This window comes from Mesoplodon bidens (genome assembly GCF_964165515.1).
Source record: "Mesoplodon bidens genome assembly, chromosome: 1".
NCBI lineage: Eukaryota > Metazoa > Chordata > Mammalia > Artiodactyla > Ziphiidae > Mesoplodon > Mesoplodon bidens.
In genome coordinates, this window is record NC_138176.1 from 70326271 (window position 1) to 70353953 (window position 27683).

General features: G+C 47.5%; 1 protein-coding gene across 3 annotated transcripts in view; it reads right to left on the reverse strand.

Annotated features, from left to right (window-relative positions):
• The window catches only part of EVC2 (EvC ciliary complex subunit 2), a 144157-nt gene that overhangs the window by 110808 nt on the left and 5666 nt on the right, over positions 1-27683 (reverse strand). For 2 of the 3 annotated variants that reach the window (XM_081236924.1, XM_081236926.1), the window contains exons 3-7: positions 24418-24584; positions 21470-21538; positions 19319-19505; positions 13697-13806; positions 8944-8997 (exon numbers count right to left, since the gene is read on the reverse strand). In XM_081236924.1, the coding sequence (XP_081093050.1) occupies positions 8944-8997; positions 13697-13806; positions 19319-19505; positions 21470-21538; positions 24418-24584 (587 nt within the window). Of the gene's footprint in view, positions 1-8943; positions 8998-12792; positions 12862-13696; positions 13807-19318; positions 19506-21469; positions 21539-24417; positions 24585-27683 lie in introns of those variants that run through there. The other variant, XM_081236925.1, reaches the window with a different exon arrangement.

The following is a 27683-nucleotide window of genomic DNA, read 5'->3' on the forward strand; positions in this document are numbered from 1 at the left end:
GAAATAGCCTTCTAAGCTCTGATTCGTGTACCTAGCAGATAAGAAGAAAATCAATAAAATGGGGAACTATGAAAAGCAGTGCAAACAGGTTACATTAAAATACTGATGGAAAGGAGACAAAACATCTGTGTCTAAAGAGAACAAAAGGCTATAGATCAGCGATTTGTTTTCAAAGTTTGCTACTGACAGAAGGCAAACACTTTTAATTTTACAGCTTTAGGGAGAAGAATGGAGAGGTAAGGGAATGAATGACATTTGATCACCTACAATATGCCACTCCCTGGGCTAGATGCATGTAGGGGGTTGAACTGTGTCCTCCAGAAAGCTATGCTGAAATCTTAACCCTCAATATCTATGCATGTGACCTCATTTGGAAATGAGGTCTTTGCAGACATAGTCAAGTTAAGATGAGGTCATACTGGATTAGGGTGGGTCCTAAATCCAGTGACTGTATCCTTATAAGGAGAGGGAGATTTGGAGACAGACACACACAGAGAAAAGACTACGTGACCATGGAGGCAGAGATTGGAGTGATGTAGCTACAACCAAGGAAGCATTTCCAGGAGCCACTTGAAGCTGGGAAGAAGCAAGGAAGGATTCTTCCCTAGAGTCTTCAAAGGGAGCATGACCCTGCCAACACCTTGATTTCAGTCTTCGAGCCTCCAGAACGGTGAGAGAATAAATTTCTGTTGTTCCAAGCTTTCTGATAATTTGTTGTGGCAGCCCTAGGAAACTGAAAAAGTGTGGTATTGCTTTATCTCATTCAATCTTCAGCAATCCTGCAGGGGATGTATTATTCCCATTCCACTGATAGATAAATGAAGATGCAAAGAGATCAGGTAGTTAATCAAAGTCCATAGTTAAAGAGGGACAGAGCTAGCTCTGCTTAATTCCAAAGTCTGTGTTCTCCCCGGTACATTACACCACTTGCCGTCCAGGGGGTTGTGTGATTTTCTAAACACATTTTTAGTCTCAACCTCCCACACCTTGGTAGAAGTTACTTGTCTGATGGATGAGAACCAGAAACAGATATTGGGACAGAATTACAGGCAGGCAGCAACCATGTACTAAAAAAAGCAGGAACAAAACTAACTCATTCTCTCAAAGTCTCCCTCCCTTCCTCCCTTTCCTGCTTTAGGAAGCAGCACAGCCGGGAAAGCCACCTCACTCCTCTTCCCACCTCCACCTTCTCTGAATCTCCACCTTGAGATCTTGCAATTCCTACTTTCCAATACCAGGTGATAAGCAAACCTAGGTAAAAACTACCTACTTGGGGCAAGCCCACTCACAAGTCCCACTTTCTTCTTTTCAACCTTCTTCATTTACCTCTGTTACTAGCTTAAGCTAGGTCCTGATCCCCTGACCTGTCCACAACGCCTCTACTCTTCAACTTCCCTCCTCCATATAAATGGCCAAAGAAGCCTGAATCTCAAGATTTAGCTTTATTTTATTTTTTTTTTTTTTTTTTTTTTTTCTTTTTGCGGTATGCGGGCCTCTCACTGTTGTGGCCTCTCCCGTTGCGGAGCCTAGGCTCCGGACGCGCAGGCGCAGAGGCCATGGCTCACGGGCCCAGCCGCTCCGCGGCATATGGGATCCTCCCAGACCGGGGCACGAACCCGTATCCCCTGCATCGGCAGGCGGACTCTCAACCACTGCGCCACCAGGGAGGCCCCTCTTTTTTTATTTTATTTTTTTTTTTTTTTTTTTTTTTTTTTTTTTTAAGATTTAGCTTTATGGAAAGGAAAATCCCCATAATCACTCATATCACCATCATCGTCATCACCATCACCATCACCATCACCACCATCACCATCATCATCACCATCATCGTCCTTACCATAATATCACCATCAATACCATCATTATCACCATCATCACCACCATCATTAGAGCTAATATGTATTGAGCAGATACTGAGTGCCAAGGATGGTTCCAAGTGCTTTACATGCTTTATCCATTCACTCCCCATGGCAATAGCATAAAGTGGGCACTATTTTAATCCATATTTTACAGATTACAATGCCAAAGTATAAATAAGTTAAATAAATGGCCCAAGGTCACAGAGCTAAGAAGTAACAGACCCAGGATTCACACCCCACGGTCTAGGCAGTAGTCTTCAGACCGCAGCTGCCTCTCCAGGGCTCAGGCTCCAGCCTGGCCTTTTACCAGGAACCCCTGCATTGAGTCATCAGGGGCTTGTGCCACTGTGAACATTTTGATTCCCTCTCTGAGTATACAGCTCACCCTTTTGGGGTAAGTGACTAGCAGGGCAGAATTTTAGAATTCCGGAGTCTCTGGCCAAAAGCCTTCCCTTCAAAACTACGCTTAACTATCAACACCTTTATTGACCTTTCAACAGAGGCCAAGTAATTCCTTTTAACTCTTTAGAACAATGCTTTAAATACAGAATTCACACTTCATGGGTACAAAAACCAAGCTTTGCTATAATTCCATTTACCTGAAAATTTCTATTAAGTGGCTACATCACAATTACTGCCAGGTTTGACTCAATGTTTAGATGTGGTGGTAACCTTTCTTGACAAGGAAAGACAAGGAGGAAAGAGACCCAGGCCCTGCTCCGAGGAGCTCAGCATCCTATAGAGGAATGGCCAGGCACGTAGGCTGGGGCGACATGTGTGACTAGGGCAAGGAGAGAAGAGGGGCAGCCCCTAACCCAGCTCAAAGGACAAAGAAGACCTTCCAAGAGGTGACCCGTGGGGAGAGGACAATGAGCCAGGCCAGGAGGAGGGTGAGCCAGGCAGAGGGAACAACATGGGCAGGACTTGCAGATGGCAAGAGACACAGCCCAGGTCCCAGAGGGCCTTCAAGAGAAGGTTAGGGATTTGCAACATCATCCTACAGGCTTAGGGGGCTCCCTGCAGGGTTTTAAACCAGGAAGTAACATGGTCATATCAGTATTTTAGAAAGAGAAATCCATATGCTGTGTGACTTCAGCCTGGAGGAGGGTGAACCTGGATGACACAGCCAATGGAGAAATGATGAGGACCAGAAACAACGCTATGGAAAGCAGCAGAACATACTCGTAAAGACCATGGACTTGGGCCCTCCTTGTGGGCTCAACTCTCAGCTCCTCCCCTACCACACTGTGGGACCCTGAGCCTTTCCCTCCCTAAGCTGCAGTTTCCCCATCTGTAAAATGAGGGCAAAAACCTTGCAGACAAATTCCATTGATAATCATCGTAAGTACAGAATCTCAAAGAGCCTATCTAACTTAAACTCCATTATCTAAGAATAAAGAAAAAGAGGTGGCTCAGTGATCCCAGCTGTCTTACCCCCAGAGCCCACACTAACTTTCCTTCTTGTCTCTGGAAAAGAATCCGTTATTACCACCACTTTAATCACATATTGGCTGGTAGCAGATTCCTTTGACGAGTTCCACCACTGCATTTATGAAGAGCAATGCCAGACAAAAAAAGATTTTCAAAAGAAATGCTTTAAATGCTTAAAATCCAATACCAAGTTACAAGAGCATGAGGAAAAATTGTTTATACAATTTGACTTCAATTATGTAATAAATATATTTATAGACTTGCAGAAGGCAAGAAACTACCATGCTAGCAATGATTATCTCTGGTGGTGGGGATATGAAGAAATGTTATCTTACTCTTCTAACTTTCTCCTTGTGTCTCTGTGTGTGTGTGTGTCTGTGTGTGTGTGTAGGGGTTGTTTGTTTAAAGTGTCCATAATAGACATATATTAAATCCCACCCCCTCCCCAAACCAGGAAAAGTTTGAAGGGGAGAGCATACAGAATGATTTCTCTGAAAGACATTTTAGGAGTAACTTAGTTGAAATCCTTCAACTGCTTGAAGAAGCACAGGAGTCAGTGACTTGCTGACCCTTGTCCCACAGCCCTTGAGGGGCAGCTCTGAGGGCAGAGACTCTGATAACTCTGGCAAGAGCAAGAGCTTGAAGGTAACCATAAACAGAGACAATCACACTCACTAATAGAGGTCTGTAAGTTACAATCCAGTGAATAAGGCTTGGACTACAGAACAAACTGCACAGCATGATTCCATTCCTCAAAGTTGTCTCAAGCTTCAGGACCTTGGCCAGTTCCCAAAGCCTCTCAGGACCTGAGTTTTTTTCACTCTTAATTGAGGAAGTAAAACTAGATAATCTTTAAAGTCTCCCCCTGGGCAAAACTTCTATTCTGATGTCAACAAAAATGTATTAAGTGCCAACCAGGGGAATAATCTCAATGTCACAGAGTGACAAGGTTTATCAGATGTCCCAATGTCACTAGATCCCAGCAAGGGGTGCCACCAGCCTGCTTGGGGGATGTGAAGGAATCACAGAGGTGGAGAAAGTTGGTCAGGGTCCTGCAGGATGTTTACGAGCTGCCAGAGGACAGGAAGGAAAAGATCAGCATGTGTAAAACCGGAGCGATGTGGAAAACACAGGAACCCCATGGCACAGGAAGATAGCAGAGGTCACCCTTCCTGATGGAGCCTGAATCCTAACTTAAGGGAATTGGGCTTTATCCAGCAGGCAATGGGGAGCCCCTCCAGAATAGAAAGTGAGCAGGCTGGTGTTTCAGGATGATGGGCTGGAGGGGAGCAGGACTGAACAGGCAGAAGGCTGGTAAGTTATCCAAAGAAGAAGAGACCCAGAGAAGGCAGACGTGATGATACGCGACTGCATGCTTCCAGCCCTCTGAGTTAAACCCAAAGCCACATGATTTTGCCAGTGGAGTTACACGTTCCCTCCACTGTGCTCAAGGGCACACATTGTAAATCTTTGTGTTTGAGAAATTCTCATATCGTACATAGCTATCTACTGAGGCATTCTTTATCTTATTAATGAATAGGAGCTCTTTATAATATATTATAAAGACATTAATCCTTTTTAATGTATGCTACAAATATTTTCCCAAGTTTACCCCTTATCTTTTTTAATACTGTTTTCAAATGTAAAGTTTTCAACTATTTTGTGTACTCAGATCCATGGTTTTCCCCCATGGTTTTTGTCATAGCATATTAACCGATATTTACTCTTTAAAAATTGTTTTATCCATTTAGATTTAAATCTGTTGAGGGAATTCATCTTCATTTTTCTTCCAAAAGATCCTGTCAGTTGCCCCCCAAATTTATGAATCAGACATTCCCTTTCCATTGATTTGAAATATCATTTTATCATGTATACATATGTGTAGATATTCTATTTTATTCCACTGGTCTGACTTTTTTTGCAGGACTTGAATACAGCATTAATATAGCTTTCTAATTTTTTATATCTGCTAGGGCAAATCCTCCTTTGTTACTCTTCATTTTGAAATTTTCTCATCTTGCTTTGTAAATTTATATTTCCAGGTGAAACTTTGATTGATTTGATCATATTCCTCCCCCAAATTCCACTATTGTTATTATTCGAATTATACTCCAAATGAATTTGGGTGACATAACAATTGGTTTAAATGTCCCTCTCTTGATTAGATTCAGATCCTTGCAGTGAAATATGGTGACCTGTTCTTCTGGTGCCTAGCAGGGTGCCCAGCTTCGCTACAAGAAGCTGGAGTGAAGTCCAGCTGAATCAACACCTCCACTCAACTACTATCCATAGGATAAACAAGGTCCTACTGTAAAGCACTGGAAACTATACTCAATATCCTGTGATAAACTACAATGGAAAAGAATATGAAAAAGTATATATATATATGTATAACTGAGTCACTCTGCTGTACAGCAGAAATTAACACAACATTGTAAATCAACTATACTTCAATAAATTTTTTTTTTTTTTTTTTGCGGTACGCGGGCCTCTCACTGTTGCGGTCTCTCCCGTTGCGGAGCACAGGCTCCGGAAGTGCAGGCCCAGCGGCCATGGCTCAGGGACCCAGCCGCTCTGTGGCATGTGGGTTCCTCCCGGACTGGACCGGGGCACGAACCCGCGTCCCCTGCATTGGCAGGCGGACTCTCAACCACTGCGCCACCAGGGAAGCCCCAATAAAATTTTTTTAAAAAGAATACCTGCACTCAATGTCCGGCACAGGGTGGAGTGATTCTTTTCCTCTCTATTCATCCAGGAGGCAGAAAGGGTAAGAAGACTTCCTGGGGTCTTAGTTGACATATATCAGTTTCACTCTCAGGAAATTAATAAGAAATTAAGGAGGCGATGGCGTCTCTTCCAAGTGTTGCAGTTCCCAATTTACACAATGGGTTACTCAGTGTCTTTGCTTTGTATTTTTTAACTGCTTGATAAAAATGTCAGAGGCGCTTATACCTCACTGCTGAGTTCCTCTTATTCATCACTGTCACACTTTCCTAGTATAACGACGTTATCTTTGCAGGTGCCCAAGTCAACCGTGCTAGAACACACGCTGCAGCTGGCAAGGGCTGAGCCTCCTCCTTACGTATACCTAGAAGGTGCCAGGCACTGTACTCGAGCCCAGTAAACCTTGGTTCATGTCCAACCGACAGTCAAACAGACTTAACCTTGACGTCAGATCTTCAGATACATATTTTAGAAACCTCTCCTCCACCCTTAATTAACTCCTTCCTTTAAGATCCAAGTGAATTCTTACCTCCTCCAAGAGGCCTGCCATCCACCCAGCCCGCCCAGCCCACCCTTTCCCCCTTGTCATTACCCCCAGCACCTATGATCTGTATGTTGGGTCACAACCTCACAAGTTCAGTCACAGCTGATGTCCATGGTTTGTTTGGCTTTTTGCCCTTGTTTAATGTCTCAGTGTGGGGGAGGGATGGTGGGTGATGGTCGATCGGAATCTCCAGGCTGCCTCAGACTCCACTGCACCCTAGAACCTTGCGCGGGCCTGACTCACACACTTACAGCACCGGCGCGGCCCCCATGGGAATTTAAGCTTGAGACCCTGATACATAACATTCTTTTCGCAATTAACACAGAACACTTGCACAGCAGCATTATTTCCATGTGTAATAATACTGATGATGTTTATTGAGCCCTTACAGAATGCAAGGCACTGTGCCGAGTGCTTTGCCTGCATCAATCCGTTTACTTTGATGACCACCCTATGAAGCGGGTACTATTATTCTCATCTTACAGCCAGGATACTGAGGTCCAGGGAGGTAAGTAATGTGCCCAAGGTCACATACAATCAGTGGAAAAACAGGCATGCAAGTCCAGGCCTCTGGTGCAAGAGACCGTTGTTCCCACAACACTCTAGGGCCATCACCTGCCTATGTCTCATCTCCCCACTCGATGATGACCTGCTTGAACGTGGTCCACAGGCAGAGGTCACCTGGCCCAGGGCCCAGGGGGGCTGAAATCCAATCCATCCTTGCACCCATGGGTCTGCAGCCCAGGAGGGCCACCTATGCCTGTTTCTCCTGAAGGCAATGAGCTAGACACAGCCCTGAAGACCTGGGTATGGCTCGTCTCCATCCATGTGAGAAGGTCTGGGCCACGGAGAAAGGGCTCATAAATACTGATTAAATGAATGTTCTCTGACCTTCATTGCAATCACGCAGCATTGACGACAATCAGCGCAGTCATGGGATATTTACCTGTTGAGTGCCACCCACAATGTAAGGCACCGTGCGGGATGCAAGAAGGAATCAGACATGGTGCCGCCCGGCAGGAGCTCACAGACCAGTCAAGAGAACTGTCTGCACCTGTGTGCCTGACTCGGGTTTTGTGCCGGCCTCATCTGTGCAGGCATTTGGCTCACTAGGAGGCAGTGTGGCCCACTGCCCAGCAGCAGGGCTCTGGAGCCAAAGGGCCTGGGTTCATATCTTATTCCAACACTACCTGTGCAGAATGGCGTTCACACGGCAGGCCTGAGACTTCCATCCTCTGGGAGGCCTGCTCAAGGTGCTGGGCCTTGGCTGGTGTCTGGGAACTCAGGTTTCAGAGGGTTCCCACCAGCTCCTGATAAGAGGGGCTCACAGGGCCTAAACTGTTGGGCAAAGGATGTGGGGTACACTGAATACATGCTGTCCTCCTGGGAGGTACCAGGCAGAGGGTGCCCTGTGCCCAGCTCCCAGTACCAACCCTGGCTCTGGGTCTGTAATGAGCTTCCCTGGTGGACAGCACGTCACATGTGCTGTCACAACTTGACGCCAGAGGAATTAAGCGTGTCCTACGTGTCTCCACTGGGAGAGGACCCTGGAAGCCTGCACCTGGTGTCCTCCAGACCTCGCCCCGAGTCCCTGTTCCCTTTGCTGATTCTGCTTTGCATCCTTTCTCTGTCATAAATCAGCCTGAGTAAGACTGTGTGTGCGGTCCTGTGAGCTCTCCTAGGGAATCACTGCACCTGGGAGTGGTCTTGGGAACACTGATACCCTAGCCATGTGACCTTGGGCCAATGACTTGACCTAAGTGTGCCTCAGTTTCTCCATCTATGAAATGGAGGTGATTTAAAATACAATCTATCCCCTCAGATTATGGTGACGATGTCACAATTCAGCAAATGAAGACTGCTTAGGATGCCTGGCACCTAGTAGGTGCTTAAGAAATGTGCAGCGTGGTTATATAGTGAATAAACACTTGATGAACATGTGAATGAGTGAATGTATGAGCTGTGGGTGATTGAATGATGAACAAAAATGGAGAAATGTTAATGATGAATAGCAGAAGCAGGGCTGCCGGGCCCTGGGCAGCTCTGGGAAGACAAAACATGACCACCCACTAGCCGTAGGGTGAACACTGCAGGGTGGGTACCAGCTGGCTGATGGGTGGGTGAGGCCCCAGCCTGTCCAGGCAGTGACCGACCCGTCTTGCCCAGATGAAAGGGTCAACCAGGAAACTAGCCAGACAGCCTCAGGCCACACTGGGGGACCCCAGACTGCACAGAGCCCCCAGCCTTGGCTTGTGTTTGGGAGGCTAAGGCCAGAGGTAGGCCCCTACCCTTGGCTCTGAGGACAGCAAGAGACCACACAGCAAAGACATAAAGAGACACACTGGGGGCATAAAGCGGGTGTCCAGGTCAAAGATTTTCTCCTACCGTTATCTTTTCTTCTGTTGTTATGGTGAAAAGGGCTTTTAGCTGGGCTCTGTTCTAGAAAAAGAAAAAAGAAAGCACTTCAGTAAATAGGTTTTGGCATCTGAGACACGGGGTAACATTTCGTGTTTCCGACCCACCAACCCACTGTGCCTGGAGCAACACTGGGCCCTTGACTTTGCGGATGGAGGCTTGTGGATGTCTTAAAGTCCCTTTGGGGGAAAGGTCTATGAAACTGTGATGCCTCCTTCTCTCCTAGAGGCATGTGGAAATCCAAACACCAGTTTCCTTAACTGCCAGGGAAACCCAGGCAGTGTGCCCTGGTGGTGAAACACCTGGGGTTAGGGGCAGGTCGGGCTGGGGGGAGGGATGACCCTGAAGCTTACCTGCCCTGTGACCTGGAGCAGCCACTTTCACCCTCTGGGATCTAGTCTGTACCCTTCAGGAAGGGGGAGAGAATCACAGGCTCCGATGTCATTGCTCCAATTGTCAGCTCACTTTCCAATGCTCCCAACACCCCTAAACCCCAACTCCCTATGTGTCTCCTCCCAATACCTTCTAATACTCCTCTGCTTAGAAAACATAGGAAATGGAAAAATGAAGGGTGAGCGTTATGACTGCTATCTGTCCAACCACGTGGTATCTGAGGAGACTCAACATGAGATCATACTTCTTCCTGGGGGTAGAGTCAGAATATCTTGCAACTGAAAGGCAGTGCAGGGTAGTCTGGAGAGAACCAGACTACCCCAGTTCATGCCTGGCTCTATCACCCTCCAGCACTGTGGTTTTAGACAAGTTATTGACCTCTCTGTGCCTCAGTTTCCTCATCTGTACAATGGGAATTATATTCAACTCGGAGGGTTGCTGTGAGGATTAATTAGAAGAGTGCCTGGCACATACGGAGGAGTGCTGTGAAAGTATTACTGCTATTGGGTGTAGCAGGTGGTGATGGGTGGTTGTGTCAATGTAGGTAACCTGGCCTGGAGACTTGGAGCCTGAAGTCCAGTGAGCTAGGCAACCCCTGTGTAATCCTATCACGGCCACTTGGAGGCATTTTCCCTTGACCTGAGTGATGGTCCACCTGAGGTAGGAAACCTCCTGATCCGTGCCCTACAGTTGTTACAGCAGCCACACTGGGAGCACTGGGGCATCCCAAATGCATCATGGGCCAGCAGGACAAGCGGATGGAGGCTTCCAAGGGAAGTTGAAATGCCACAAGCTTTCTTTTTCTGGAGGGAAATGGAAATTTTAAGAAACAAACAAATAAACAAACAAGTCTTTAAAGAAGAGACACCTATGAAGCAATCACTTGGCCCTTTCTGTTCCTGAATTGTCTGTGCTTCGGAATATTCATGGTGCCCTGTGAGTTTCAGAGACTCCTGAACTAGTGGGTTCAAAGGCCAGTTTCCTCTCTCTTCACTCCCTCTGGGTCCCTCCTCCCTGTGTTTCCTGACACTCAAAGTCTCAGCAGAAAGGGGCTGAAAGTGTACTTCATCTCTTTGCAAAACATGAATCCTCAGCCCCGCGCCTACATAAACTTCAAGGCTTGAGAAACATGTTTTAGATCACAGCCTGAAGTCAGGACACATGGACCACGTGAGATCCAGTGATGGTTTTATAAGGTGGGCAACATGTTTATACAATAAATGGTAAGGAACTGGAGATGAATGTTCTAGATTTTCCCCTCTTTGACCTCCCTTCATCTAGGTCCTGTCTCATCTACCCTTGTATGAATTTGAGGTGCATGTGTGTATGTGTGCATATCCACATGCACGTGTATGCATGTGTGTGTCCATGTGCATGTATGTGTGCATATCCGTGTGCACATGTGTGTCAGTGTGCATGTGTGCACGTGTGCATATCCACGAGCACATGTGTGCATGTGTGAGCATGTCCATGTGTGCATGTGTATATCCACATGCACGTGTATGCATGTGTGTATCCATGTGCACGTGTATGTGTGCATATCCACGTGCATGTGTGCATCCATGTGCATGTGTGTGCATGTGTGTCTATCCATGTGCATGCATGTGTGCACATCTGTGTGTGTTTGAGAAAGTAGTTTCCAGATCTAAACATAATGCATTTCTGACAGTACCTACTTCATGCTGTGAGGATTAGTAAGTGGTAACTATTTTTATTACCCTCTCCACTGCTCTCATACCATGTGAAAATGTCAGAACTAGAAGAGATTGCGGGGAGTCTTCCTATCCCTCTCATTTCTCAGGTGGGAAAACTGAAACTCAGAGACACTGAACTGTTCTGAAAACACAGCGAGGACAGCGTTCCCACCTCTGAAACACCAGACACCAGCTCCACACTAACTTGAAGGATTTCAAGTTGGGCACCTGCATTTTTAAATAACTCCTTTATTCTCCCATTGGTAGTGTGAGCCTCTTTATGGCTGACAAGCAGAGTAGACCCATGTTCTCTTGGGGAGTTGTCGTGAGTCTCACTCAAACTTTGATCATGTTCAGCCCCAAATACGCTGGACCTCCTTGCCATCACGCAGGAAGGCCTAGGAGTCACCCAAAGAAACTGTGAAGTCCAAATGGGTAAGCCGATTGGAGAATGAGGCATAGGAGCCGCTCACCATTATCAACACTTATCCACTCAGCAAACGCCGGCCTTCCATGGGCCTTTTCTAAGGCAGGGCCAGGAAGGGCGATGCTGACAGTCTAACGCAGGCAGGAACCTACAACACATGGAATCTCCAGGTGTGCAGGGGGACTCTCCGCTCTGTCTACAGAACTGCCCAGAGAGTACCTGAAGGCTTGGAAGGGGATGGAAAGAAACCGCAGGCCACGTGCAAATATAAAATCATCTCTTTTATCCCCACAAGAGACTGGAGACTATAGAACAATCTCCCTTTTACTGATGAGAAACTAGAGGCTCAGAGAAGTTCAAAAAGAAAAAAACCACACCTGCCCAAGAACCATTAGTTCACTGATCTATTCATTCGTTCACTCAACAAATATTTACTGAGCAACTAGTGTGGGTGGGGCTCTATTTTGGGCACTGAGAACACACCTGGGAATAGGGCCAATGGGGTCCCTGGTCTCATGGAGTGACATTCTAGTGGCGGACGGGGGGTTACTGGGGGGATGGGGTTGACATGACACAGACAGGCACCAAGCAAAGCAACGGACAGGACCCGTCAGGGGGTGACAGCCAAGGAGGTCGCCCTGGGGTGAGAGGCCCCGGACCTCATGCCTCCTGCTGCCCCACCAGCCTCCCCAGGCTCTTCTGGGAGGTGAAGCCGCCCTGGCCTAACGTCCCCTCCCTACATGAGGAGGTGGAGGCTTCCAATTTCACTGGGTTTCTGAGTTTCTCACTGTTGGTTTCCGACTGTTGCCTTATCTTAAATTTTAATTTTAACATATTTGGTTTCCTGTCCTTTGAAATTTGGATGGTATTTCTTCTGGGCCATTTTATCTCCATTTTTGTATCCTTCTTTGTCCTCTGTTCTTGACTTTGCACTTAATTGTGTTCGGAGACATCTGTCTTTTCTGACAGTTTTATACAGTTTTCTCATATCTGGTCTTTACCTTTTGGGAATCTTTCATTTTATTTAATTTTATCCAGGACTGTTTTTCTTATTGCAGCAGAAAACACTGCACACAGGCTCCCCAGCCTTGGATGGAACGATTTGGCAGCTGTGGGGTCCGATATTGATTCTGCCACGTGACTTGGGGCAGTCACCCTTGGAGCCTCATTTTCTAAGTCTATTATAAGAGGTACTTCCTCCAGGGACTGAAATCAGAACAAAATGAGCAGAGTAACTAGAGCACGAGCTCGTTGATCTCGAGGCCGGAGATCTTGACAATATTGTCTTGACAACAAAGACAATAGCGGTGATGAACTCTGGAAGGAGAGCTGGGCAGGAGGCATCAGAACCTCTCCACTCCCAGTATCTCCGGCCTCGAGCGGAGCACAGATCTCCTCCTCTGTATTCCCAGGTGTGTACAGCATGTAGCACGGGTCATGCAACCAACCACATTCACTGCCTACGTGGATTAACAAAAAAGTGAATGCAAAATGAAGGTGCTAATAGTAATGGGGTTACAGGTTAAATCACATCCCCGCAAAATCCATATGTTGAAGCCCTAATCCCCAGTATCTCAGAATGTGTCTGTATTTGGAGACAACCTTTACAGATGTGATTAAGGTAAAATGAGACCATCAAGGTGAACTCTAATCTCACCTGAAAAGTGTCCTTAAAAGAAGAGGACACTAGGACACAGACACACAGAGAGGCACGACCATGTGAGGACACAGGGAGAAGACAGCCCTCTACAAGCCAAGGACAGAGGCCTCAAAAGGAACCAGCCCTGCCCACACCTTGATCCAGACTTCCAGCCTCCAAGATTGTGAACAAACAAATTTCTGTTGTTTTTGAGCCATCTGGTCTGTGGTACTTTTTCACAGCAGCTCTAGCAAACCAATACAAATGGGAGATATTTGGTTGAGTGCTTACTATGCCCAAGACACAGCGATGATAAATTAACATCTATCGTTTACATATCTTGATAATCAGGTCCACAGAAGTTAAAGTAATTAAGGTCACAAGGAGCTTCAAGGGAGCCTGACTCATGGTCAAGTGTGTGAGATTCCAGGGCCTGCGCATTTATCCAGAATTGGGTATCACTGAACACATGAAGGATGGAACGAAGAAAAGAATGAACTAACAGATGTTGTCTCCAGGGTTTCTAAAACAACAGTGACAAGAAAGAAATCAAAGTAACAAAGACAATACCGGTGATGAACTCTGGAAGGAGAGCTGGGCAGGAAGCATCAGGACCTCTCCACTCCCAACGTCTCTGGCCTCGAGCGATGCTGTGTAGCTGACGGAGAAGGAGTCTCCAACTGCTCAGAGAGAAGGCACATGTGGGTCAAGAACGGGGTCCCTGCCACACCCTAGACACAGCCAAGCATCCAAAGGCGGCTGGCATCACAGCTGACAGCGGCAGCAAGAGCCCCTTTGATCTCACATACTTTTTATCGGGGAGAAGAAACTGGGCAGGTGTGCTCTTGGACCCCCTCTTTTTTCACTTGGAAGGGCTGTCGGCACCCTTACAAGGAGCTTTACCTGGGCTCCACCCCATCCTGGGGCTGGGCAGGCCCATCCTCTTAATTCAGGATGCCATACACTTAGGAAATCCAGAACCTTCTTGTTTTGTTCTGAATCCAGGTGGGGACCTATTTGTTCCCAATGATCCCATGCACACAATGATGGGACAGAGTTTTTATAGGACTTTTGGGCGACACTAGCTGCCGCTTTGACACCTCCAGCTGGTTCTGAAAGCCCAGCACACAGCACAGGGAAGCAGTGCCAGACTGGGCCCGGGAGGGGGCAGTGGAGAAAGTCACTCAGGCTCACGTAGGGTCTCCTCCAACCTCATGGTCTCTGGCTGGCCTTCGATGGCTTAATTACACAAACAGAGAAGCTTCCTAGGAGATAGGGTTTCTGACTCAAAGCTCCCCTTAGTCAGAAGCCAGGACTCGTTAGAAGAAGATGGCTCCGCTATTGGGAGGGGCCACACTCAGTCACACCCCCAGGTGAACAAGCAGGCTCTGGAGGCATGGGTGGAAAAAGAGGGACCCCAAACGAAAGCAGGTGACAGGGTGGCCACCACTGCAGGTTTCCAGTTTTGTAGGAGGCAGGGATGTCTCAGCCCCACCTTCTGGAGGTAGGGCCGGCATGCCCTGGGGACCCTTCCGTCTGATGTTGGAAATAGACTGTGCCCACCGTAACTACTAAAGTTGGAGTTCTCCCACTGAGCTGACGTTCTCAGGTGGGCTCCAGATACCTGGCAGAAACCGAAGGCACGTGTGAACTAAAGCAATATCTCTGTCCTTGCTCTTTCTGATGGATGCCTCTAAGCCTCAGCCATGGTCTGGGGAGGATGCTGAGTGCTGCTTTGGGGACATGGCCGTGTCTGTCCAGAGGCTGAGACTGGCGGCTGGTTGTCTGAATAGGGTGGATGTGGAAATGAGATTGTGATACTTTTAAAAAAAAAAAAACAGCTTTGAGGGCTTCCCTGGTGGCGTAGTGGTTGAGAGTCTGCCTGCCGATGCAGGGGACATGGGTTCGTGCCCCAGTCCGGGAAGATCCCACATGCCGTGGAGCGGCTGGGCCCGTGAGCCATGGCTGCTGAGCCTGTGCGTCCGGAGCCTGTGCTCCACAACGGGAGAGGCCACAACAGTGAGAGGCCCGCGTACCTCAAAAAAAAAAAAAAAAAAAAAAAAAACAGCTTTGAGATAAAATTTATACATCACCTAATTCACCTGTTCTAAACGTGAGATTTAGGGAATTTTGTACACTTACAGAGTTGTACAGCCATCACCACAGTCTGATTTCAGAACATCCCTATCACCCTAAAAAGTAGCCTGGTGCCCAATGGCAGTTACTCTCCATAGCCACCCCCAGCCCTAGGCAACCACTGATCTACTTTTTGGGGACTAATTGGCCTTTTTGGACATCTCATAGAAATGAAATCATACAAGCTGTGTTCTTTGTGTCAGGTTTCGTTCCCCGAGCAAACCTCTTCTTTTTGAGGTTCATCCATGTCGTAGTGTGTACCAGTACTTCATTCCTTTCTATGGCTGAGTAATATCCCACCGTATGGATAGACCACATTTTGTTTATATGATACTCTCATGTCCCTTACCTCCAGGGAAATTTTTAAAGTGAAGCATATGAAAAAATTGGGGTTCAATGAATTTCAGCTTCTGAGTCAAGGAGCTGCACCCTTTCTTCTGCTGAAGGAACCCCAACTCCTCCCGGCAGCAGCAACCATCAGGGGGAGTCTGGACAGAATACAACAATGGGAAGATGGTCTGGGGAACCTTAATTTAAGAATTTTGACTGTGGACTTCAAAACTTACAAGCGCAGACATTTTGATCTCAGATTTTAATTCCTTCTGGATTTCTATCTGTCAGGGATTCATTCCCGAACTTTTCATTTCTGCAGGAGAATTTGCAAAAGGGAGGTGCTGGCGGGTCGCTGGAGGATCTTGATGCGAATGAACTCAGGGTTGTCCTTGAATCATACTGCAAAACTCCTGACAAACTTTGTTTAATAGCGTAGCAGGATGTGATCTGAATGGGTATTAGAATTAGGGAGAATTTCCAGCCTTGGGTCTGGAGTGTCCTTTGAGTTTATTTCAATAATGTAACACTCGAGTCATTTCCAAAACCTTCATGGGGCAGGAAAAAAAATTTCTTCCACCAACCAGCAGTCCCAGAAGGACACACACAGGGGCAACGAATGGGGGTTTGGGGGAGCAGGGCTGTCCTGAGTCCCGATCAACAGCTGTTCTCCTTCCCCAGGGCACTAGTTACCCCCCTGGCAATCCTCAGATTAACCAGAAGCCCAGTGGGTTTGGAGAACAAAACGATGGAGATCGGCAAGGGAAGCACACACTCACCACCCTTGAGGTTTCTGTCCCTGAGCATGGGTGCCCCACCTGAAACAGGGCTGGCCTCTCCCTGCTCCTTTCTCACTGAGCAATGCACGCCATCCGATGGAAAGTTTGGGTATGCATTGCCAGTCAGCCTATCTTACTCGTGGGAGTGGGCTACTGGCAGAAAGCAAGACTCCTGCTTGCTTTTTTGTCAGGATGGGGGAGCCATCCCAACATGCCCAGCGGGTGATAAAGCCTGTCCAACTCTGCTGGTCAGTCAGCCAGCCCACCTGATCTCACCTACACTTGTCCTCCGACTCTGCCTGTACCTGTATCGGGGGTGATATTTTATCCCTAATACACTATAATGTGCTTCATCTCTCAATGCATTGAGACCTCAAAAAGATGTAAAGAAAAGAGGAGAAATTAGCACTGAGCCTGTGGAATCCCTAGGATTTTTGTTTTAAAAATCCTCAACATTTTTACTTTATTTGTGTATAATGATAAAAGTTAGATCATAAAGATAAGGTGATAAAGATTAAATTGCTAATTAAAATGATAATACCGGTGAAGGTCATTATAATCAGACCTGGCAGTGATTTTATCACCCTCAAAATGTCTGCAGGACATCAACCAGTTGATCCCCAAATGGTGTCCTGAGACAGATGGAAAGTACGCTATTTCCTGTTGCGGACAGAAGAGAAAACTGAGACTGACAGAGATGAAGTGACTCGTTTAGGGTCACCCAGTTAATAAGTAGGAAGCCATCCATCCCTCTTGGACCTGTGGCTCTTTTAAAGCAGCAAATGATGATGATGATGAAAATGATATTGATATTGTCAGAGCATCAATGAGCTGGGGTCGGATGGGTCATTTGATTCTGTAGCTCTATACTTATTCTTTGGGAAAAAAGTTTCATGCCATTAAGTTGAAAACCAATGTCATATCCCTTGAGACTGCGGTAAGTTACAGACAAGCACAGTTTGGATATTACTCTCAGGGCATGTAGAATCCAGTAGGCAGAGGTAAGGCGAGGGCATACATACAATAATAATACAGTCACAAGAATAAACATAGTTGCCAGCAGCTGGGAGGTGGGGGCAATGGAGGTACTATTCAATGGGGATAGAGTTTCAGTCATGCAGGATGAAAAAGTTCTACAGATCTGCTGTACAACAGTTAACAGTACCATACTGTATACTTAAAAGCTTGTTAAGAGGGTAGATCTTATGTGTTTTTTACCAAACACAAAAATAAAAAATAAAAATAAAAATATTCACAACAAAATAGCCATGGACTTGGGAGCACTTCCCACGGGCCAGGCTGTGTTGCTTTTCATGAATGAACTAGCTTCTCCTTAGAAGGACTCCCTGAAGTGTGTCACCAGCACCCACAGTTCACAGGAGCAGAGGCTGAGGTTCAAGGGTGTGCAGAGCTCATGTGTTGGGGTGAAGTCAGTGAGTTCATGCATGAAGTGCCTGGGTGGTCCAGGCTCCAAGCAGGTGAAGTGCAGGAGGGGCAGGTGAATGAGATGCAGGGAAGGAGAGAAGGACCCTCTAGATGGACACAAGAGCAGGAGCTGATGCCGAGCCATGGGACAAATGTGACAAGTTCGGTCTACAGGAGCTCGGACTACAAAATACCACTGGAGCAACAGGACAAGAGAGGCAAGCCACACCGGAGCAGGCAGAGCGCCAGGCCACATCACCTCGTCTCGCCTCTGCAACAGCTCTACGAGGCTGTTATACACATGCCACATCTGGAGTTCAGAGATGGTGATTTACAGGGGCCACACAGCTCCAAAATGGCTCAGTTAGGAGTCAAGCTAGGTCTGTCTGAGACCGAGTCTGTGCTCTGCTTACAGCCCCATGTTCTTTTCTGTGAGCACCAGTTTAAGAATTGGGGGGATTTATTTTTACATCATTGAAGAAAGGCACTGAAGATCACTTAGCTGGGATGTAACATACAGTTTTTACGACACTGCTTAAACCAGAGCCAGCAAAGAAGTCACTACTTGTGGGCCAACTCCACTGGTAGCTTCTGTCAATAATATGGTGTGAACAAGGATTCTGAGGCTTCATCTAGACTCAGAGAGAAAGAGTGGTGGGATTGATGAGCAACGTGGGCCATGTGTATGGAAGTGGAGAGGTCAGTAAGAGTCCCAGGTGTGTGAGAGGCACTAGAGCATCCTGGGTACAGGGTGGATGGAGGAATCCAGACTTTCTGAGTTTGAATCTCAGCCTTGAGTGCCAGTCCTATGGCCTTGGGCAAGCTCCTCACCACCTTAGTCTCTTTATCTGAAGACAGGGCACCTACTCAGCATAAAAGAAATCTCACCTTCCTAGGAAAACTGAGCAGTTCTGAAGTCATAGTAACAACTGCATCCAGAATTGGTTTTAAATCTCCTTAATTAACCAATGACAACTCACCTCAGGAAACGCATCTCTGAAAGCCAGTCAGTGATGGTGTCATACCTTGAAAGGGAGCCAGTCAGTAGTGGAGTTACTCCCGTGAACACGCCTGAACACGCTTGAACATGTCAAGAGCATGCTTCCAGGGCTGATGTCAGACCACGCCCATGCCTGTCCAGCACTCCCCAAAACAAGCTCTTCATTTTACTGAGTGATGGTCATTTTGGTCATTTGGGTGATGGATATATTGGGGTTCACCATAATCTCTGTGTATGTTTGAAATTTTTCATAATAAATGTTGAATATATATATATATTTCAAAAGCTCTTTCCCCAAATCCCACCTCTCTCAACCTAAGTGACAAGCCAGCTTCCTGGTTGCAGATACTGAGCAGTGGTCTCCTCCTCTGATGCCCTGATGGCACAATCCGTTGTGAGGCCCAACTGCATGAACACATGTCACGTGTCTAAGAAGATGCCTGCTGCACATCCCGTGCTCTGTGAGTATCTGTATGTATTTTCATCGTTTTCCACCCCTGACTTCATACGCGTGGCTATTACCTTGCAGAAACTTCTTCCTGAAAGCCTGGAACCCTCTTGAGGTCTGGTTTCCAGCCGACTCCCTAACGGTGAGGCCAGTGATGTTGTCCAGTAACAGCAGGTCAGAGAGGTTGGCAGCCGCAGGCGTCCTGGTGTTGTTCACAAACAGACGCACGTGAGCTGTCGGCCACTCGCTCTGCACGGACACCTAGGACAGGAGGCAAAGTGAGGATGGGCTTGCTGGCAAACCCAACTTCCCAAAACGAGGCCCCAGCTCAACCTGTGCCCGTGGGAGGGGATTAAGGTCTCACAAACGTTCTAGAATTTATTAGGTTTGATTTCAAAGGCCCCAGGAGAATTTTGACTCCCGCTTGCCAAGCTGTTGCTCAGAGATAATTTCAAAGAAACCAGGACCCTGAAATGCAGTGAAGTCATGCCCACAGAGAAACTTAGAAGAAAAAACATCCACGCACAGGACCACAGTCAGGCTGGGGAGACTGTGACAACGGGTGTCCCCAAGAAAAGCAAACAGTGGCTCTTTCTTACTCTATTAGTTTGCAGATTCAGCCCCAGCCAGTCCAGGGCCTCTGACTGCCATCTGATCTCCAGGTTTGCCCCAAGCTGGTCTCCTGTCTCCTGGCCAGTCGCCCCCTTCAGGGTTCTGCCTGCCCATGTGTTTGAATAGCTCAGGGCTAGGGAGTTCTCTGGTAGCCTAGTGGTTAGGATTCCAGGCTTTCACTGCTGTGGCCTAGGTTCAATCCCTAGTCGGGGAACTGAGATTCCCCCAAGCCATGTGGTGAGGCCAGAAAAAAAAAAAAGTTAAATGAATAGCTCAGCTATTCAAAGCCAGTGGCCCATCAGCAGCTTGGCTCCCCACCTGGCCTGTGTGACCTTGCCCTGCTCCCTCTCTCGAACCCTATCTCCCACCACTCCTGCCCTTCCTTCACCCCAGCTCTGCTGAAAGAGACACAGGAGCTGAGAAAAGAGAGGGAAGCCATGTACGTCCCAAGAAGGGTGAGCTCTGGAACGTAATAAATGAAAAAAGCAAGTTGTAAAACTTCTTGTATGGAATACAAGCACCAACATAAAAAGGAAGAAGGAAGGTATATGTATGTACATACGTGCATACACACACACACCCACACACACACATAACTGAGTGCATGTGGCAGGAAACATCTCTAGAAGGACACAGGAGAAACTGGTAGTACCCATTTTATCCAGGGAGGGGAGCAAGACAGCTGAGGACCTGGGCTGAAATGAGGGCTGTGCAGTACATGGTCGGCTCAGCGGGCTTGGATTGTCCAAACCCTGCACATCCCAAAGAGAGGACCGGCTCCTGGGAGACTAACCTCTAAAGCCCTGGGCATATCCTGCCTGATAAGAGTGTCTTTATATCCTACGGCTTTGGGCCACCCCAGGTAGTCTCTGCTAACAATGTGGTTCACGGTGAGGGCCTTGGGCCAAGCTATGTTCAGGTGACCTGAATAACGGAGGTCAGCGACATGGGTGCTCCATGCCTACGTGATGGATCCTTAATAAAAATCCTGGATTCCAGGGCTTGGGTGAGCGTCCCTGGTTGATGGGCAAATTAAACGCTGTTCCTTCAACTCCACCAGCAGAAGACTGGCTGTCTTGGGCCTGGTTGCCCCAGAACTCTGTCCTATGTGCCTTTTGCTTTGCTAACTATAATCTATATCATTTTGCTGTTATAAACTGTAACTGTGTGTAGAACTGCTTTTCTGAGTTCTGTGAGTCCTTCTAGGGAAGCACTGAACCTGACAGTGGTTTTGGGGACCCTCAACACAGGATCATGTGAAAGCCATCTCATGAGATTAGTAAGGGTCAAAAACCTAAAAGACATTAAGTGAATTTTTAAACTGTTGGGCATCATATCAATGTTAAAATCTGAGAGAAAATATATACTTTCTCATTTTAAATGATCACAGAGGATTTTCACTGCCAATGATTTTATTGTTACCAAAAAATCTTAGTCCTGGTGCTGCCATATAAAATATAAGGTCCCTGTGGGTCGCATCATCACCCGTGTCCAGACATGGGTAGATAACCACATGATTCGCCAGTTCTTTAAATACATAACTCTTACTAATATATGATTTGGGCAAATCCAATTATTTTCTCTTTAAGTATAAACTACCTATGAATACTCACCACTGCACATTTCTGAAAAATTACTCCATTCTCAGAAGTTCCTTGAATGTCTCTTGAAATGTCTCCATACTACAATAAAATATAGAAATCATTAGAAAATGAAAAATATTTCATGCTACATTTGTCAAGTAAAAGTACAAGATGAACTTTTTTTTTTTTTTTTTTGTGGTACGCGGGCCTCTCACTGTTGTGGCCTCTCCCGTTGTGGAGCACAGGCTCTGGATGCGCAGGCTCAGCGGCCATGGCTCACGGGCCCAGCTGCTCCGCGGCATGTGGGATCTTCCCGGACTGGGGCACGAACCTGTGTCCCCTGCATCGGCAGGCAGACTCTCAACCACTGAGCCACCAGGGAAGTCCAAGATGAACTTTTAAAAGGGTCAGGCAGAGGGGTTACTTCTGCTGGTGTAGTAACTCCCATCAATCCTGAAGATTTTTTTAAAAGGAGTATTACAGGACTGGAACTTAAAACCTATGAGGGAAGAAGAACGTGGACATGGATCACACGGGGCTATGTCCTGGTCTAGGGTGCGTGTCAATGACACCATTGTCACAGGGACTCAGCCAACCAGGGTTGACACTTCAGCAGGAGGAATGTGAGCAGAGTTATGGAAAAATCCTTTAAGGAATGCGCACATGTCCTGTGTGGGGTACATCAGCCACACAGCAGGAACTGAGTGAACGTGGACCACAGCATGTTGGGGCACCTCTCATGAGCTGGATGCATCATCAACAGGTAGAGAATCAACCTGGGATTGGGCTCCTCCTCCAGCCCCACGATGGCTCCCCTGGAAGGAGACCAGTGGAAAGCCAGAGCTCGCCCACCAGATGCCAGACCCGCTGCCCCTCGTAATCACAACTGGTCCCTGTTCATTTCCACCCTTGCCATATGCCCCGTGACCCCAGGCCATGCCTCCCTGCTGTCTGCCCTGCCCCCCTCCATCTGCAGTGGGTGGATTCATACTCTCAATCACAGACCACAGCAGCTCTCAGTGATACCAGTGATCATAACCATGGTTATTCTTCCCCAAGTGCCAGGCGTATGCCCATCACTGTACACATATGAATTCTATTACTCCCATTTTACAGATGAGGAAACTAAGCCTCATGAAGGTTAACGCACTTGCCCAAGGCTGCATAGGCAGGAAGCTTGGACTCCACCCCAGGCTGTGTGCTCCGTATCCTATGATCCTCCCACACCGCACACCCCTCTCCAGAGCGTGACCCTCTCATTGTACAGAAGTGAACAAAGACACAGAAAGGGGAAGTGATGTCCCTGAGAACACACTGACCACATGCAGCAGCATAAGCTGACCAGGCCTCTGATTCTGGTTGAGTCTCTGTCCACGACCCCACCCTCATGCTCTGACGTACCAGGCCCCCAGTGAGTCCTTGAGGGCAGACACCTGGCTTTCTACTCTTCTGGTCCCCACACAGCATCTTGCAAATGACAATTGAATAAACATAGCTTGTTGGGCAAAGACACACAGGAGGGGGGATGGAGGATGGAGGTGCTGCCGAAAGAGGGGTTGAGTCACCTGTCACTGGAGAGGACTGGAAAGACGATGACCAACATGGTGGGTTGAATGTGGCTCCACGTCCTAAAGCCCAGATCCTGGGAATGTCACCCTATTTGGAAAAGGGGTCTTTGAAGATGTAATTAAGCCAAGGCTCTCAAGATGAGATCATTCTGGATTTAGGTGGATTGGATTTAGCTAGGCCCTAAATCCAATGACAAGTGTCCTTATCAGTGACAGAAAAGGAGAATACACAGCCACAGAGAAGAGGCCACAAGAAGGTGGAAACAGAGTGACAGTAAATGTTACACGTCAACTGGCTGGGCCATGGTACCCAGCCATGGTACCCAGATATTTAGTCAAACATGTCCAGATGTCACTGTGAAGATATTTTAGATGAGAGTAATGTTTAGGTCAATGGACTTTGAATAAAGCCAATGACCCTCCATGAGGCGCGTGGGCCTCGCCCAATCAGGTGAGGCCTTAATGGAAAAGACTGAGGTTTTCCCTAAGGAAAAGGGAATTCTGTGGCAGACACCTTTCCAACTTGAGCATTAGCTCTTCCCTGGGTCTCCAGCCTGCCCTGCAGAGTGGGGACTTGCCAGTCCCCACAATCACATGAGCAATTCCTTAAAATAAACCGCCCCCCCTTTTGCTCACATGTGTCCTACCTGTTTTGTTTCTACCAGTTTTGTTTCTCCAGGGAATCCTAACATAGAGATTGGAGTGAGGCAGCCACAAACCAAGGAAAGCTATCAGAAGCTGGAAGAAACAAGGATGGATCTTCTCCTACAAGCCCCCAGTGACAGCACGCCTCTGCTGACACCTTGGCTTCCCACCTCCAGAACAGGGAGAGAATAAATGTCATTGTTTTAAGCCACCAAGGTGGTGGAAATTTGTTACACAGTCTAGGAAACTAATACAAACATGTAGCCGGGGGCTTCCCTGGTGGCGCAGTGGTTGAGAGTCCGCCTGCCGATGCAGGGGACACGGGTTCGTGCCCTGGTCCGGGAGGATCCCACCTGCCGCAGAGCGGCTGGGCCCGTGAGCCATGGCTGCTGAGCCTGCGCGTCCAGAGCCTGTGCTCGCAACGGGAGAGGCCACAACAGAGAGAGGCCCGCGTACCACAAAAACAAACAAACAAACAGACAAACAAAACAGGACCCCTTGCCCTGATTTAGAACCAGCAGACGCGGGGGCCCAATGCTCAGATTCACACATCCTGTTCATCTAAATACTGTACATTGTACAGAAGCAGCAGCTCTCTGGAAAGAAAAGGGGATTTGCTTCCCAATGATAACTATACTCAGTGAAAGAGGAAGAATAGGTTTTTTGGAGGAACAAAAGCCTGTGACATTTTCTACACATATGGTCCAAAATTGGCTTCTTTACAACTTCTGATATGTCTTTTAAAGAACTGAACATGTTACTTACCAAGTGGTGTGTTACAGCAGACTCTCTTTTAAACAAGGTCTTCTTGGGCCACGAGGGTATAAAAGCAAAAACAGAATGAATCCACGGCCCACTAGAGGCTGCAGAAGTCGGGGCTGGGTTAAAGACTTCAGTTTTCTTATTGAATTTCATTCCAAATGGTGCTTCTACTGCAAAATAACAATGCACATGCATTACATAATACAGAAAGGCAGCGGTTAAACTCCAGAGGCGAACCACATGGTACGTGAAGGCACTTGAAAAATCTTTGCTGAGTAAGTGAATAAATGAGTGAATGAATGAATGACTTACCATCTCTTTGCCAAGAAGATGAGGCATTCTCATTGGGAGACACAGAGCTTAAGGACAGTGTTTCTCGAAGTCTGTGCTCCTTACCTGGGCTGTAGGCTGAAATGTACATTCCTGGGCCCCACCCCAGACCTACTGAGTCAGAACCACTAGGCAGGGGAGGAGCCATAGGTGATCCTTACACACCTGGCATCAGACAGCCCTGCGTTCGAATCCTGGCTCTGTCACTTACCAGCTGTGTCCTTGGGAAACTCATCTGACCACCGTGTAAATTTATATTTTGAAGTGACCTGAATTGTGGAGTTGTGCCTTTTCAACATTTATCTTCTATCCAGATAGAAACGGATATTGACTGAGAATGAGTCCTGTTATTCAGTCTTTCTTACACAGAGTATTGATAGCAAGGTCTTTAGAAGTGTTTTTGAACCCTTTTTAAATAGAATTTCTAAATATATGTAGGAAAAATTAAAATTAAAAAGAAGGACATGGAACTGGAATCCTAGATAAAATCAGTATCTTTTTTTGTAGAATAGTATCTGTGGTTGATTCAGTTCCTGATGTTGGAATGGGGACAAAGGTGAGCATCGGGAAATTGACAGCCCTCACATGGCAACAGGCAGGAGCTTTCCCAGGCTGGCTGCTCAGTCGGGATTGTTTGAGTCAATCACACAAGTGGGACAGGACACCCACCTCTGGACCGCAGCCCAGCCCCTCGGGCTAAGAACAAATGCTTTCCCAGGAGACTTGCTGGATGTAAAATCCTAAGGCCACTCTGGGCTTTATCTCTGGTGCCGGCATCCTGCAGGTGCCACCTGCTCCTCCAGGCCCTCAGAAGGCCCAGCCGCAGGCTCTGATGAAGACCTGAATGAGGCAGCCACTGCTACTGTCCACAGACAGTATAGAAGGAAGTCAAGCTCTGAAGTGACCATCACCACCCACTGCATCATTGCCCAGCAGCCTCCCCACTAGTGCCACTGTCACGTGGGTCACCTGTACTATTTGTGCAGGTGTTTGGATGCACCCTCACTCCCTTGCCTCTGGGCTGCCACAGGCCTGGAAGCCTCTCCCTCCATCCCCTTGTCCTGCTAACTACCACTCCTCAGGACTCAGTCGAGCAGCACCTCCTCCAGGAAGCCCTCCCTGAAGCCCTCCCAGTGGCCTTAGTCCTCCACCCCCTGCTCTCACTACAACCACAGTCCTTAGTGCACTGCGCTCCCTTTGACTGACAAGTCTGCTTAATCAGTGGCTAAAAGGTCTCTGTGATTACTGTGATATCACCTCAACCTATTTTATGCAAATGAAAACACTGGATTTTGTAAAATGTAAAGACTGCAGAGAGTAATAAAAGATATAAAACGTACTTTTAACTTCCCCAGGAAATGAAATATGTTTATCCCTGGTATAAAACAAAGAGGTGTATTCATAATCTGTGCTGAGCAGATTCTGGACAAAAAAAGTATTCTGCCTGCCCAGGACCCCTCCCTTCACGGTAGGCACCCCCCCACACACACAACACACACACTAGTCAGTAAGATTCTTAGTCTATACAGAAAAACCTGGATCCCAGACCATCCTAGTCCCCAGGAGGCCAGAATTAGGCACAGAACCCAGGACACTCTCCCCGCAAGCCCCAGTGACAGGGTCAGGGATTGACATGGGACCCAGGCTGCACCCATTGATCTTTCCTGAACTTTTGCAGAGCTACTGGGAAGTCTCTTCCTTTCTGCAACTGGCAGCAGTCAGACTCCTGGAAGTCCAGGGCTGCCAGTGGTTGTCTTTCCCGCCACGTGGAAAGAATGTTCCTGAAAATCACACTCACCAGAGGAAAGCAGGGGCCGCAATGGAAAGAGAAAGGCAGAGCCCTGACATATATCCACTACCATGTGTGAAACAGATAGCTAGTGGGAACCTGCTGTATGCACAGGGAGCTCAGCTCGCTGCTCTGTGATGACCTAGATGGGTGGGATGGGGGCAGGTGGGAGGGAGGTCCAAGAGGGAGGGGATATATGCATACATACAGCTGATTCACTTCACCGTACAGCAGAAACTAACACAACATTGTAAAGCAACTATACCCCAATTAAAAAAAAAAAAAAGAGAGAGAGAGAAAGGCAGAGCCCTGAGAACACCACTCCCACATCCATCAGTGCCTAGGGCCTGCGAGGCCCAGTTATAGGGACCAACAAATTCCTCTTTGCTTAAGTTAGTTTCAGTTGAATTTCTGTCACCCGGTGTGGTAGGCTGAATGACAGTCCCCAAAGATACCCAGGTCCTAATCCCAGGAACCTGTGAATATGTTACCTTATATGGCAACAGGGACTCTGCAGACGTGACTAAATTATGGGCCTTGTGATAGGGAAGTAACCTGGATTACCCAGGGGCCCATAAATGTAATCCCAGGTGTCCTTAAAGAGGGAGGTAGAGAGAGATCTGAGAGGCAGAAGAGAAGGGCATGTGCCCGCTGAGGCAAGATACTATTCTGCTGGCCTGGAGGCTGGAGGAAGGGGCCATGACCTGCAGAATGCAAGGAATACAGCTCCAGATCCTGGAGAAGGAAAGGCCTTCTTCCTAGGGCCTCAGAGGGAGTGAGGCCCTGCCGACAACTTGACTCAGACCAGTTAGACTGATTTTGGACTTCTGCCCTCCAGAACCATAAGAGAATACCTTCGTGCTGTTTTCACCACTAAATGTGTAATAACTTGTTACAGCAGCAAAAAGAAACTCATACACGTGGCTAATACAAACATTCTGCATTTTCTTTATCAGATGCCTTCGGGGGGAATGAAGACAGACCACCTCACCCTGAATTCTGGGCTGTGCACCCAAGCTCCAACCCGCTGCTGTAGAAGGTGACACATTGCCTTGCTCTGTAAGGCACGCTGGTGAGCAGGGGGCAAGGGAGGCAGAAGTAGGAGGGCTATGGCTTTAGGGTCTGGTTCTCTCTCGTGGTCAAATCAATA